The 13621-nt window shown below is 48.2% G+C and overlaps 1 protein-coding gene across 1 annotated transcript; it reads left to right on the top strand.

The window, feature by feature from the left end:
- Positions 1 to 11817: 11817 nt before the first annotated feature.
- LOC127317491 (WRKY transcription factor WRKY28) lies at positions 11818 to 13387 on the top strand. Its single transcript, XM_051348047.2, has 2 exons — positions 11818 to 12534; positions 12659 to 13387. The coding sequence occupies exons 1-2, from the start codon at positions 11971 to 11973 to the stop codon at positions 13109 to 13111; spliced, it is 1017 nt and encodes a 338-aa protein (XP_051204007.1). The 5' UTR covers positions 11818 to 11970; the 3' UTR covers positions 13112 to 13387.
- The last annotated feature ends 234 nt before the right edge of the window (positions 13388 to 13621 follow it).

The raw sequence follows: 13621 nt of genomic DNA on the forward strand, positions 1-13621 counted from the left end.
GTGATTCCAGTGGTAAACAAGAGACAACCATCATCATTCTATTATATTTACATCATTCTATGTTCATCATTAGCGGTGTTGGCGTGATTGCAAGTATCCCGGGCCTTGGACAGGTTCAGGGCAGTGCGTAAGAAGGGCTACCATATGGTCCATTGCTGGGAGAAGCTGAAGGACGCGCAAAAGTGGAAAACAAGCTTTGCGGCCTATGATGAAGCTGTGAAGAATGGGACAGCGGTTAATGTCGACGACAAAGACAGCGATCATGGCCGTCATGCCCTTCCACCTCGTCCCCGGGGCCATAAGGCTACCAAGGCCGATCTAGTCCGGGAGGCACATGCCATTGCGTTCATCCAGAGCTTGGAGAAGATGATGGCCAAGGATCATGCCGCCATGGCTGCTAAGAACGAGAAGAAGCGTCTGGAGAAAGAGGCCGCAGCTGCCATCTACGTCAACCTCACGAAAGAGGTCATTAAGGTCCAAAGGATGGACGTCGAGGCCAAAAAGGCAGACGCCAAGGCCAGAAGGATGGACGCCGAGGCCAAGACCCGTGCGGAGGAAACAAGGATCATGCTAGCCGACTTGAGCAGCGTCGACGACAACACCAGACGACGACTCGCTTGCGTACTTCGCTAGCACGTACCAACGGTCACTCTACTTCTTTCTACGTCTTGAAGAGACCACTTCATGCTCGTTGTTCGAGCGCCAGAAGGGCCATCCTTTTCCCATGGTGGTGGTGACCGTTGCGGTGATGGTGCAGACTACATCGTCGAAGCGTGGGGAAAGGATGGACAATGGTGTGGGGACAAATGGACGTGGCCATCACACATTAAAACGACGAGCAAGTGGCTCGCGTTCAATGCCCTAGCATTGAAGTCCGGTGCCTCCCCCACCAATACTGGCGCGCAAAAGGCATGAGCGCCATTAACGGGGTGTAGAAAGCTGTAGCGTCGCCTCCACCGGCCAGTACCTGCCATACAGAAATGACCCAGAAGGCAGAAGGCGCACAAAAGACGAAGCGGGCGCAGTAGCTTGCAAGGAGGCCGAGGGAGAACGATGTGGATACGCGCTGACCACGGCAACGCATTTACGACCCAAATTTGGACCACGGATGCATTTTCACGGACTAGCCGTTCAGTTTGAGTTGTGTCACATGGTTGGAGCATACTCATTTTTTATCCGCGCCAATGCAAGCAATTACTTTTGATCCGCTTACGTCAAGCCGCTGGAGATGTTTTTAAATGGAGCTGCTATATGCCAACCGGGTCGGCAGGTAAGGGGTGCCGCACACCCCTCCAACCCGGCGGCTGTTAACTGGGTCATGACCCATTAGGTAACCTCTTTTTCATTTTCGTTTTCTTATTTTTTTTCCATTTTCTTTTTGTAGTTTTGTTTTTAAAAACTAATATTTTACAAGTTTTTTTATGTTTTCAAACTGTGTTCAAAATTTTCTGTCTACAGATTTTTTTTTAAATCCGTTCAAAATTTGAAAACCGTCAAAAATTTAAAACTATTTAAAATCTAAAATTTGTTCAAATTTGAAAAAAAAACGTTCAAAATTTAAATTTGTTCAAATTTCAAAATTCGTCCAAAATTTGGAAGTTCGTTCAAGGTTAACTTTTGTTCCAATTTCGAATTTTTTCAAATATAAAAATAGTTCAAAATTTAAAATTTGTTCAAATTTCAAAATTTGGTCAAGATTCATAATTTGTTCAAATTTCGAAATTCCTTCAAATTTTGTCAAACTTGAACATTTTTATATTTCAAAATTTTCGAAATTAATCAGAAAAAATAAAATGAGAGAAAAAAAAGGAAAACAGAGAAGAAAAACAGAAAACGGAAAAGAAAAGGAAAAGGAGAAAAAAACAGGAAAAAATGGCCTAATCGGGCCGGCCCACACCGCCCACGGGGGTGTGCGGCGCGGTGCAGGTGCCGACTGGGTCGGCATATAGGAAACACTATTCTAAAGAGGCTACAGATCTTGCCCGGTACAGGCTATACCACTACGGGTTCTTTTGATTCATAGAAATTTCATAGGAATTGTGTACGATTTGAATCCTATAGGAAAATTTTCTACACATGTTGTTTGATTCGTAGGAATATATCCCGTAGGTACAAATCCTATAGGAATCTTGTAATGTAAATCCTATAAAAAAAACATGAGGTTATACCTCATGGAAAATTTCCTTTACTACAGTCAAACGCGCTTCATCTTCCTATAGAATTCAAATAGCCATGACATTTCAATCCTATATTTTTTCTATTCCTATGATTTTTCTATCTATTAATCATAGGAGACCTACTATTGGTTCCACAAGTGCACGTGCCTGAATTGTTCCTTCTCAGTCTCACTGTCGAGTGAGTAAGTGAGTCTCGCTGGGAGAAGAAAAGTTTGGCTAGGAAAAACGTGCGTGGCGCGTGCAGTCAAGGTCCGCGACAAGTCGCTGGCCGGCCACTAGCTGGAGAAATAAAATGAAGTGGAGCCTACTCCACTCTGCGACATCTCCCCAAGGTCGGAAAATGGCCACCGGGTCTAGGGCCGGACGACAGGCAGACAGGGTCCACGCGATGCAGCCAGTAATCCCTTCCAGTCCGACTTGGCCGAGATCATTTGAGCTGTATAGATCTGAGATGTTGGCTTTGTCTCAACTTTTATGTCCCAACCCGTCCTGTTTCTACACGTGGAGGACGCCGGTTCCACCGTCACTGAGGCAGCGAAAAGCGCGTGTTCCACGTGCAAGCCACTGTCTCTGCTGCTTCCGTTCTCTATGATCAAAAGTATTTTTTTGCATTTCCTACAACAGTCACTAGTGGAAAACGGGGCTATAGGCCCGGTCCATTTGGGCCTTCAGTCCCAGTTTCCAAACCGGGACCAATTAGGTGGGACTAAAGGGTCCCCGCTTTAGTCCCGGTTCAAAGTTGCACCGAGCCTAAAGGCTGCGCCACGTGGTGTGGCCAGGGAGCTCGCGGTGGATGGCCTTTGGTCCCGGTTCGTGCTACGAACCGGACTATGTTTCTGCCGCGTGAGAATTGCTATTTCTACTGCGTGACAAAGTTTAGGGTTTCTCTGCGGCGAAGTTTCAAAGAATGCATATATATTATTCAACAAAACACAAAAAATCGTCGTGAATATATATAGACATCGTCAACAGTACACGTAATGCATGCATATTTACAACATAAAGTCGGATCTCTTTACTAAATCTATTAGCTTCTACGAAGTTGCTCAACACATAGCTATGACTTTCCTATAGTGCTCTCCACCTGGGGTAATGACCTCGGTAAGAAAGAATCCCGCGTTTTCCTCTTGAATTGCTCGTATTTGATCCTCCGTTATGAGAGTGTCCCGCAGGCGTTTCATCTATATTTAAAAAAGGAGATCATCAATATATGAATGGAACTCAATACAATAGATGGTACTAATTAAGATAATTGTGAGAATTTGTTATCGTACACGAGTGTGGTGTATACGGGCATCCCCACCCCTGGGACAGGCCATGTCACGAATGAAGGTGCGGACGTAGTATCCACATAAGTTATTCCCGGGTTCCTGCCTCATACACTTTACGAAAAAATAGTTCGATCAAACTAATAATCAAGCATCGTATTGAAAGTAAATATCATATATAGAGTTTCACGGACATAGATATATAGTACTACTTACAGGGTAATCTTGAAATGTAAGCTCCGGTTTCCATGTACCCGGAACAGTAGTGATGAACCGTTTCCAGGCCCTGCCCGGCAAAAAATAATGAGTAAATGAGTTATTGATTAGTTGATGATATCGTCGAATTAGAACAAATGAAGATGCTAATACGAAATTGATTGAAATTACCTCTGGAGGATGGCAGCCATGTCCGCCCATTCCGCATATTCGTTACGTTTCGAGTCCATGACATTTACGACTCCTTTGTGAAGATCAATGATTAGGAGAATAAAGTGAAATCTGCACAAGCATAGCTCAATGATTACGAGAATAAAGTGGAAGGTGCACAAGCATAATGTATGTTATATATAACACTCACTTGAAGTTGTAGGGAAAGAATATATCCTCTTTGTTTGCTTGCTTCACTAAAAACATTACCATGTTGTCCTCTGTGTCCTGGGCGTAGTCTCGAACCGTAACTTCATGAACTGTGTCTGGGTCTATGAACCCCAGCGGTAGGAGCTTGCCTCTTTTGCATTCGAGCTTCTTCATTCTGCATAATTAAATGTATAGCGTACACCGCCGCCGTGCCACACGTGTCCCTTCCCCGTGCCACGTGTCCCTCCGGCTTGCCACACGTGTCGTTTACCCGTCGACGCCGTCGTGCGACGTGTAGCCACCGCTTCCACGTGCCTCGCCCCGCCGACGCCGGTGTGCGACGTGTGTAGCCGTGGCTTACACGTGCCATGCCCCGCGTGCGCTATATAGAGCGACGAGTGCGGGCGCAACCACACGTCGCCACCGCCTCCGCTCATTCATCTCCGGGATGCCTCCACGTCGTCGAGGGGCGTCCGGTTTCCGTGGCGTTCGAGTGCGTCCGAGCGGTAGGTTCACCGCCGAGATACGCGCCGGTGGCTTCCGCCTCACCCTCGGCACGTACAACACGCCGGAGCTGGCGGCGCGCGCTTACGACGTGGCGGCGTGGCGTTTTCGGCGGCCAGGGCGAGACATGAACTTCCCGGATGTTGAATCGCTAGAGGAGGCAGAGTTCCTCGCGCCACCGCCGTGCCTCGTCGACGACGAGGACCGTCGCCGGCACCGCCAGGTGCAGCGCAGGATCGCCATCGCCGAGCGCGACGAGCAGTTGATGCGCCAGTGGAGGGCGCAGTTCCCCAACGATGTCGACAACACCGACGCGTTCTTTGCTAACCTTAGAGCACAACGCAGGTCCAACAGGCGCCACCGTCGGGCCGTCGCCGCCTTCGAGCTCGAGAACCCGAATACAACTTGGACCGAAAACGACCCTCGGTGGGAGGACATTTGGACGGAGACAACCTCCGACGACGAGTAGAGACTAGACTAGTAATTTATCTATTTTATTGTAATTTCAATAAAGTCGTTGACGGTTCTATTAGTTTAAATTTAGTTTATAAAGTCGTTGTCGGTTGTTTTTGTTCAATAAAGTGGTTGACACGAAATTTATTACGATTGAACTGAAATTAAAGTACAGAGCTCCTCGGAGAAAAGTTTCCCGCCACATACATGGAATTAAAGTACAGAGCTCAACTGAAAATTAATTAAGATACATCGCCAGATTCGACTGTTCGAGTCATTCAGTCATACTCGTGCCTAGCCCTATAGTACTCGCCACTGTAGTCGTCGTAGTCGCCGTCATCATCGTCGCTGGCATCGGGGTCGCGGTAGTCGAACCTCGACGGGAGAGCACGCGTGGGCTGGGACTGAGGGTAGCGCAGGCGGGGGCCACGGTAGGCCACGACGCCCTAGAGAGTCCGGCCGCGCCACCACAGCCGACGGCCGGTCTCGTTGAAGTCCGAAGGAGGCGGGCCGCCCTCCTCGTGCCTGGCAAGCGCCCTCTCACGCCGATTGATGAAGAAGCTTTCCCAAGTCGGGAAGTAGTCGGGATGCCACTGGGGATTCCTCCGCTGCTCTGGCGTGAGCTCGAAGTAGTAGTGGTTCGTGATGGCCATCTCGCGCGCCACACCTAGAGGGACAGGAGGGACCGGTACGCCTCCGACGCTCAGCAACCAGCCGGTCAGGACGCGGTAGCCCGGCGGGCGGGAAGTGTGGCTTGATTTGTGTAAACTCAAGTGGCAAATCCTCTTAAGCATTTCATCAAACACCTCTTGTGCATGTGAAGAAGAGAGGAGAGCAATACACCCCTCTTGTGAAGAAAGTGAAAAAATGGCCAAGTGTGGCTCACACTTGGGCAGGGCAAGGAAATATAGCCAGATTGGGGGGCCTTTAGACCCGGTTTGTATTACAAACCGGGACTAAAGGTTTCTCACGGCTGACACGGCCTGCCGCGCCCTGCCGTGGACCCTTTAGTCCCGGTTTGTAATACAAACCGGGTCTAAAGGCCACTACCGGACAAGCTCTGAGATAGTGGGGTCGCCCTGGGCAAAACGAACCGGGACCAATGCCCACATTAGTCCCGGTTTGGTTCTGCACTGGGACATTTGCTTGGGACCAAAGGCCTGTTCTCCACTAGTGAGTCGGCAATTTAAACAAAAACAAACTAAACTTATAACATTTTTAACTCGTCCATGAAACAATTCCACGGCGTCTAGCCCTTTTCTGTCATGCTTGTGGCGCCAAAGGATGGGGCGCTGCATCCGATTGTGTGGCGTCATGAGTTGGGACACGACAAAACAAATTTGCGGTGCCATGGATTGGGGCCTGACATCTCATTGTATGATGCCGTAGGCCGCGGCGCCGCGCCGTGGAGAAGGGGGCGGCATAAAAGGGTTAGACATGTTGAATTTGTTTAGTTGCAAGTTTATTCTTTAAATTTTTTACTGTGGGTAATTATTGTCTATTTTGCCACAATAGCCTCTCTTTATACTAACTAAGGAGTGTCCCAGTCTAAGTCGATGTTCGTAGAACATCAGTTTCCTTGGACGCATAGCTTCCGTGGAGTATCCATTGGTTCATATCCTGCGTTGTCCATACCCATACCCATTAGCTTGCTTGTGATGGATTTATGATATCCCAACATATTGAGGTGAGATTCTGTTTTGAAGTACTCGTTAAGACGAACTCAGTCATGATAAAGGATCATCAATTAGATTAACAGTTTAATAAATTGAAAAATTGCAATGGTGGAAACATTACTTAAATGCTTGTAGTCGTCGGTCCCTCCGTCTCTGTGGCATCGAGTGAAGTGAGCAATACATGAACCCTTGCATGGTATTATGAGGAATTCACCTTATTTTAAATTTCCACGTATTTAGAAGTTGCCACTGATTAACTAAGGGAAATATGTTCCATGTAAACTATCAGTCTAGCCAAATACTGATCGAGGACATCGAGTCCCCTACTCTCTCACGAAAAAAGGGCATCCCCGTGCGGCTCCTCCAAGCCGCATCGGGGCCTCAAATCGGGTGAGCCAAGGTCCACTCCCGCGATCTTCCCACCCACTCACCACCACCAAGGGGCACAGCCGAGCGAAACCCGGGCTGAGCCGGCGGCGGGGAGAGGGGCTTCTACTGGTGGCGGTGCCCCTCCTTCTCTCATGGTGGCTCTAGGGTTAGGAAGCAGGGATCGGCGGCGCGATTCTATGGACCTTGAGCGGCAGCTCGACGTGATGACGATGTGGATGGTTGCATCCTCTATCAGGTGGTGTTTTCCATGCTATTGTGGCCAGATCTGGTGGTTGCAGTCCTCCAGGGCGGAAATGCTTGCTTGGGTCGTTGGCAGCTGGTTGTTGTTGTGGTGGCGGCTATGCGCCGAGGTGGTACCGATCATGATCGACTTGACGAGGATGATGCATGTGGTGGTCAACGCTCCTTCTTTGTGAGGCTGGTGTGCCTTCCTCATTATGGTGGTGGCTCAAGCCGATAGCTTGCATCCTTGTCCCCCATCTCCAGCAGTCCACTGTCTCAGTAGCATCTGGGTCTCTATGGTTGACCACGGTGAAACCCTGCTCGGTGCGACCGATGCGGGCCACGGTGACGTCTGTGAACGGCATAATCTACCTAGAGTTGTGGCATGGTCTTGACTTTGCTTTCTGAAGGAAATACGCCATATATGCAATAATAATGAGTTGTTATTTATTTCCTATGCATTATTATTTATTATTTCTTTATGCTTTAACTGATAGTATGTGTCTTCAATACAGTGGCGGATCTCGCATCCCTACTGCCTGCCGGCTGCCCGGGCTTTCGGCCGTTCGGCACTGTAATTTTACCCGTATTTGATAAAATTTAGCAACTTAAGCCTTCAAATGTACTGTTTGCCCGGGCTTTCAAAAATTCTTGGGTCCCCTACAGCTTCAATATGATATTCATGTGCAGAGAAACAACAAGTTGTTCCTACTCCCGCCTCTAGAACTAGCTTGATATCCACCCCTATTACCAGGGCATGGGCTTCCGAGACGCAATATACAACAAGGAGGATGCAACTTGGTCCACGTCTTCCCCAAGTCCGTCAGGATTATGCATTTTTCTCGCTAATTCCTCTAGGTTCAGGATGGGAGGTACGTTGAGGCTACCTTGGAAGCAAGGTTGCTTGATCGTGAAGCGGTCTTGAAACCTTGTGCTACATCTCCCCACCATTTGTAATAGGATGTTTGACAATGCGAGTCGTTTATCATCCGGTCATTGTACAAAGTGTGTAGTAAGCCGCTTGGCAATGTACCGTGTTGGATGTGTTGTACCTTTCTTAGAGATGTCTCAACCATCTTAACCTTTCTTCTATGAAATATGATACCTCTTGGACGGCCTATTCCCTAAAAAAAACATTGATGGAATCATTCTCTTCTCCTCAATGAGCTCAGTTGCCATTTGACAATATCCAGTGTAAAGTTCATGCAACCTGCTAGGCAGGTGGATCACATCAACAACACGTGCTAAATGTGCAAAAATCATAGCTATAGGAGATTCGATGCATCGATCCAGGCATGGCCATGCATGCATGCATCTCATTAACTTGGATGTGATACTCGTGCTTGCTAACCGAAAAAGGCTCCCAACAACGACCCATAAACTACAGTATACATATGGCACCTCGCCGAGTTCACACCGCAAATGTGTACATGTGATTCGTGACAGCATATTTCTTCCTGGCGTCCGATCTAAAATAGTGTTGGATCCAAATTGACCTTAGAATTGATATATCATTTATTTGGTCAATATATGTTGGTTGCATAGAGGCATGCTTGCAAATTAATCACCCTGAAAAAGAAATCTGAACACGCATGATGCATGAACCTTTCTGTTTCTTCGAGTTCTTTCTTCGAGAATGTGTAGAACAACAGCTTTGCCGCTTCACGAAAACCTTCGTTGCTTTTGATGTGGTCTTGCTGGCATCGTTAAGAAACCTGGAAATTCAGACGAAATTCAGCACCGGTTCAAGAGAGACGTTTGAACCAAGAAGCGCGCACGTACGTACAACTCATATGCTGGTACACATATTAAATTTGTAAAGTATGTACTGTGGATGAAGTCTATGGACTTCGTACGTAGTTTATCAGCCGCCTTTCTTCCAGATTTTTGTAAAGTAAAAGATCAACAAATGTGACCTGGTCTCTGTGATTTCTGGGCTTTACCTGTTCTCAGCTGGTAATGGTGGCTGCGTACAGGGTGCGAAGAGATCAAGCCAAATTTGTTTATGTCACACCGTACGCACACTTGGTCCAGATCGAGTTAGATTTATATATCGTTCAATCGCTTTTTACCGATTCTTTCCGAGATCACGTCAACTGAAAGTCACGATACGAGCTGGGTCCAGCACGTACTCACTCCAGGCCCAGGTCCTCCGTATTATGTCTGATTGACTGGAGACGAAATCGTAATGTGTTAAGCTCTGGCCATGCTGATAATATGTTTGGTAATCCAAAACCGGGTCGCTTAATCAGGTGTAGGGCTTTGAGATGTCACGACTTGTTCAGAGAATCCTACAGTTGACCTAAGACATGTCGTTAAAATTTCAGAATTGGCATAAAAAAGTATGCGCCTGGAATTTTTCGAGGTTTCAGTTATTTTTTTGTTTAATGGTTTATAAATTACCGTGTGTTCAGTTTGCATCACCTTTTTCCTTGTTAAATCTTAGCTGTAATTCCAGTCATTTTTAGAAAATCAGAATTGGTAAAACAAATATGCGCCTGGATGTTTTTGAGGTTTCAGTTATTTTTTTTTTGTTTATCCGTGTTTAAGTTACCTTGTGTTGAGTTTGAGTCACCTTTAATTTTTAAAGTTTTAGTCAACCGTGCAAAATTTCGTTCATTCTTGTGAAGTTTTAGTAATTACTTTTGCTATCTTTTTTTGGTTTATTTTGTATTTGTTGCAGTAGGTGCAATTGCACTTTTATTTTGTGCACATGCAATTGCACTTTATTTGCCACAACTAGGCTTATGTTCTTGTGTTGCACTTACTTTTTTCTTGCAATTCAACTCTAGGTTTGGTGAAAGTGCACTTTTCTATGTGAAATGACATCTTTAGTTGTACAAGTAAACTACAATGTTGAGCATAAAATTGACTAGAATTTCATAAATGCGTAGTCACACATGCTCCCTACAGTCAAGACACTCCATTATAAAAATTTCATTTGGATACTTCGACCAACTTTGTGCAAACATTTGAAAAAATGATGTTGTATCTCAGAGAAAATATTAAAAGAGGTCCAACAAACCTTTGTTTTACACATGGTTCAAAAAAGTGTACGCCTAGGCGCGCTTAAGCGCGCTTAAGCGCTGAGCGACGGCCTTCCGCTTCGCTTCTGGCCTGAGCGTTCAATTAAGCGATCCTAGGAATTTGGTCGTGCTATTGTTGGAATCTGGTAGAGGAAACGGTGTAGGAAAGGAGGGGTGGTTGCAGGGAAGAAGGGGGTGAGGGCAGGGAAGGAGGGGTGGTTGCAGGGAATCCATGGAAGAGGAGGCAGCAGCAATGCCATTGCGGCTGTCGATGAGTGCCTGAAGGGAGCAGGTGAGAGAAAAAGAGATAGAAGAGAGTAGATGGGCAATGAAGATTAGAGAATGTGGATGGTTCAGATTGAGCTGGGCAGGCTAGGGTTTCATATGGGCTTTACTGGGCCAACATTGCCTTACTGGGCTAATATTGAAGGAATATTAGACCTTATATGCGCTGAAAAATGCAATCGGCCACCCCTCTTGGTGTGTCCGTACAAAACGCTTAAGCGCGCCTAAGCACCGCTTAAGCGGTGATTGCTCTAGGCGGTGGTCTACCGCTCGCTTAGCGCTTACCGCTTTTTTGAACCTTGGTTTTACATACAACGAAATCAATGTAATGGGCTGTGCCATTCCATATGAATTTTTATAAAAGCAATTGCTGACGGAATTTCTACCTAAGAGCCAACATTCATATATCAACCCAACAATTGATGCATAAAAAGGAAGATAGCAATGCGGGAAATCATTGCAAATGCGTCATCATGATTGGACACTATCTAAATGCTTTGGGTCACCATATGTAGACCAACCTATCACAAGTGTATCAATTGAGCTAAATCTCTATACTCAACCCGTGAGTTCGCTAGTACATGTTCGTGAAAAATCCATGCCAGAAAATGATGTTAAAAGCCGTGCCCAACATGACAGATATGCATTTACACGGATCCATTCGTAATATTTATCCTTACTCGTAAAATATAAAGGGTTGCATGTTGAAAATTGTTTGATAGTGTTCTAGCCCACATGCCAGTTCACCCCATGGCAAAATATAACGACGGGTATGTTGCATCTGGTATACCAGGTCGACATCCACCAATGGCATAAAAATGCATTATATTTGGTCTACCTGTCCTCATATTGTGATTTTGAAGGCAATGGGGCCCGCCTTGTTCTTCCTTGGAGTGCCAAATTGTAACCAATCCCCAGCTGCTAGCGTTTGATGGATCACCTTGACCAAATGGCGACCCCCCAAGTGCTTAGCCCACCCACTTGGCCAATCAAACAATTCCCACAAACTCCTACCCAATCCAGAAGACCTCACACCTCATGCTCAAATTTGACACACAAAAAGTAGTAGTAGTACTGCTTCTTCCCGGCTGCAATATTCTATCGCGGTCACCACGACCAAGACGACGACGACCGCGAGCGCCATGCCCCCACCCCAAGATGCTTCCTCCGACTCGTCCTCTCCTTCCTACCAAACTCCCAACGCCGCATGCCTCTCGCCTTCCTCCCTCTATATATACCCGCGCGCTCCTCCTCTCCAGCCACGACCAGTTCGCTCCATAGCTCCTGCGCAGCTAGCTTCCCGGTCTCTCTTCCCCAGCCATTTCTTGCTCTGACCATTCGGTTCGATCCAATTCTCAACGGTACTGCGATTACGGCGGCGACGGAAGCGGCCATGGACGAGCAGTGGATGATCGGGCAGCCTTCCCCTACCCTGAGCCTCGGCCTCAACCTCGGCCGGCCGACGGCGCGGCGCGCGGTGACCACCAAGGTCCTCGTGGAGGAGGACTTCATGTCCGTCAAGAAAAGCCACGAGGTTGAGGCGCTGGAGGCCGAGCTCCGGCGCGTGGGCGAGGAGAACAGGCGGCTGGGCGAGATGCTCCGCGCGCTCGTGGCCAAGTACGGCGAGCTGCAGGGCAAAGTCACCGGAATGATGGCGGCCGCGGCGGCCACCCAGCAGCACCAGTCGTCCACGACTTCGGAGGGGGGCTCGGCGGCCTCACCATCCAGGAAGCGTGTCCGCAGCGACAGCCTCGAAACCGCCGGCGGGAACCGCAACCCTTCTCCGCCCCTCGCCGCGGCCGGCAGCGGCCAGTTCGCGGTCACCGTGGCCGTCGGGCCAGACCAGACGGAGTGCACGTCCGTCCATGAGCCCAGCAAGCGCGTGCGCGCCGACGAGTGCAAGCCCAGCAGGGTCTCTAAGAGCTACGTCCACGCCGACCCCGCCGACCTCAGCCTCGTAAGTAACGAAACCAATCCATCTTCTTCTTCGGTTCTTCCTCGTTATCATCGATCGATCGCAAGTTTGCAACATAATTTGATTCGTGGCCAGTTTAACTAATCGTTTTTTATCTGTCGAGCAGGTGGTGAAGGACGGGTACCAATGGCGGAAGTACGGGCAGAAGGTGACCAAGGACAACCCGTGCCCGAGGGCCTACTTCCGGTGCTCCTTCGCGCCGGGGTGCCCGGTGAAGAAGAAGGTGCAGCGCAGCGCCGATGACGTCACCGTGCTGGTGGCCACGTACGAGGGCGACCACAATCACGGCCAGCCCGCTGCCAAGCACGAGGCCGGCAAGAAGAGCGACGCCTCCGCCGGCGCCGCTGTCCGGATATCGCCACCGGCGCCGGTCGTGCAGCAGTTGCAGCACCACCACCAGCAGCAGCAACAGCTGAAACAAGAGGCGGCAGCGGAGGCGGAGAGGAAGAACCTGGCGGAGCAAATGGCGGCGACGCTGACGAGAGACCCCGGGTTCAAGGCTGCCCTGGTCTCTGCGCTCTCCGGCCGGATCCTTGAGCTCACGCCGTCCAACAGTTGATTGCTACAAGCGGCTTCGCCTTCGATTAGCATTGACAGCTGAAATTAAAGCATAGACCACGTACACGATCGATCACTGTGTTTAGCTTTGAGCTAGCTGCTTCGATTAGCCACCGCAACGACGAGGAGATCAATTGTATATACTTTGCTCGTATTAGCGCTAAATGCATTCCTATCTTCCCCGCCGGCCGGCCGGCCGGCGCTTGGATTTGTGCAACATTTTGTATAAGTTGGTGTACGGAAGCAGCTCCATTAGAATTAAGATTCAAATTCTTGATGCAATGTACTCCCCGGTGGTTAAGGGAAACCCGGTATGATTTATTCTTGGAGAGAAAATACATTTAGAATTAGGATTATTTGTGAAAATTAAGTAACAAAAATAAACTAGCGGCCAAACATTGAGGCATGCATCTTAGAGCGGCGACGAATGCTGCAAGTAGCGAATGAGAATCGCAGGATATCGTGTAGGCAATCGGAGGATTTAGGCTGAAGGGGAGGACGAACAACATGT

This window comes from Lolium perenne, chromosome 7 (assembly GCF_019359855.2).
Source record: "Lolium perenne isolate Kyuss_39 chromosome 7, Kyuss_2.0, whole genome shotgun sequence".
In the NCBI taxonomy this organism is placed as follows: Eukaryota; Viridiplantae; Streptophyta; class Magnoliopsida; order Poales; family Poaceae; genus Lolium; species Lolium perenne.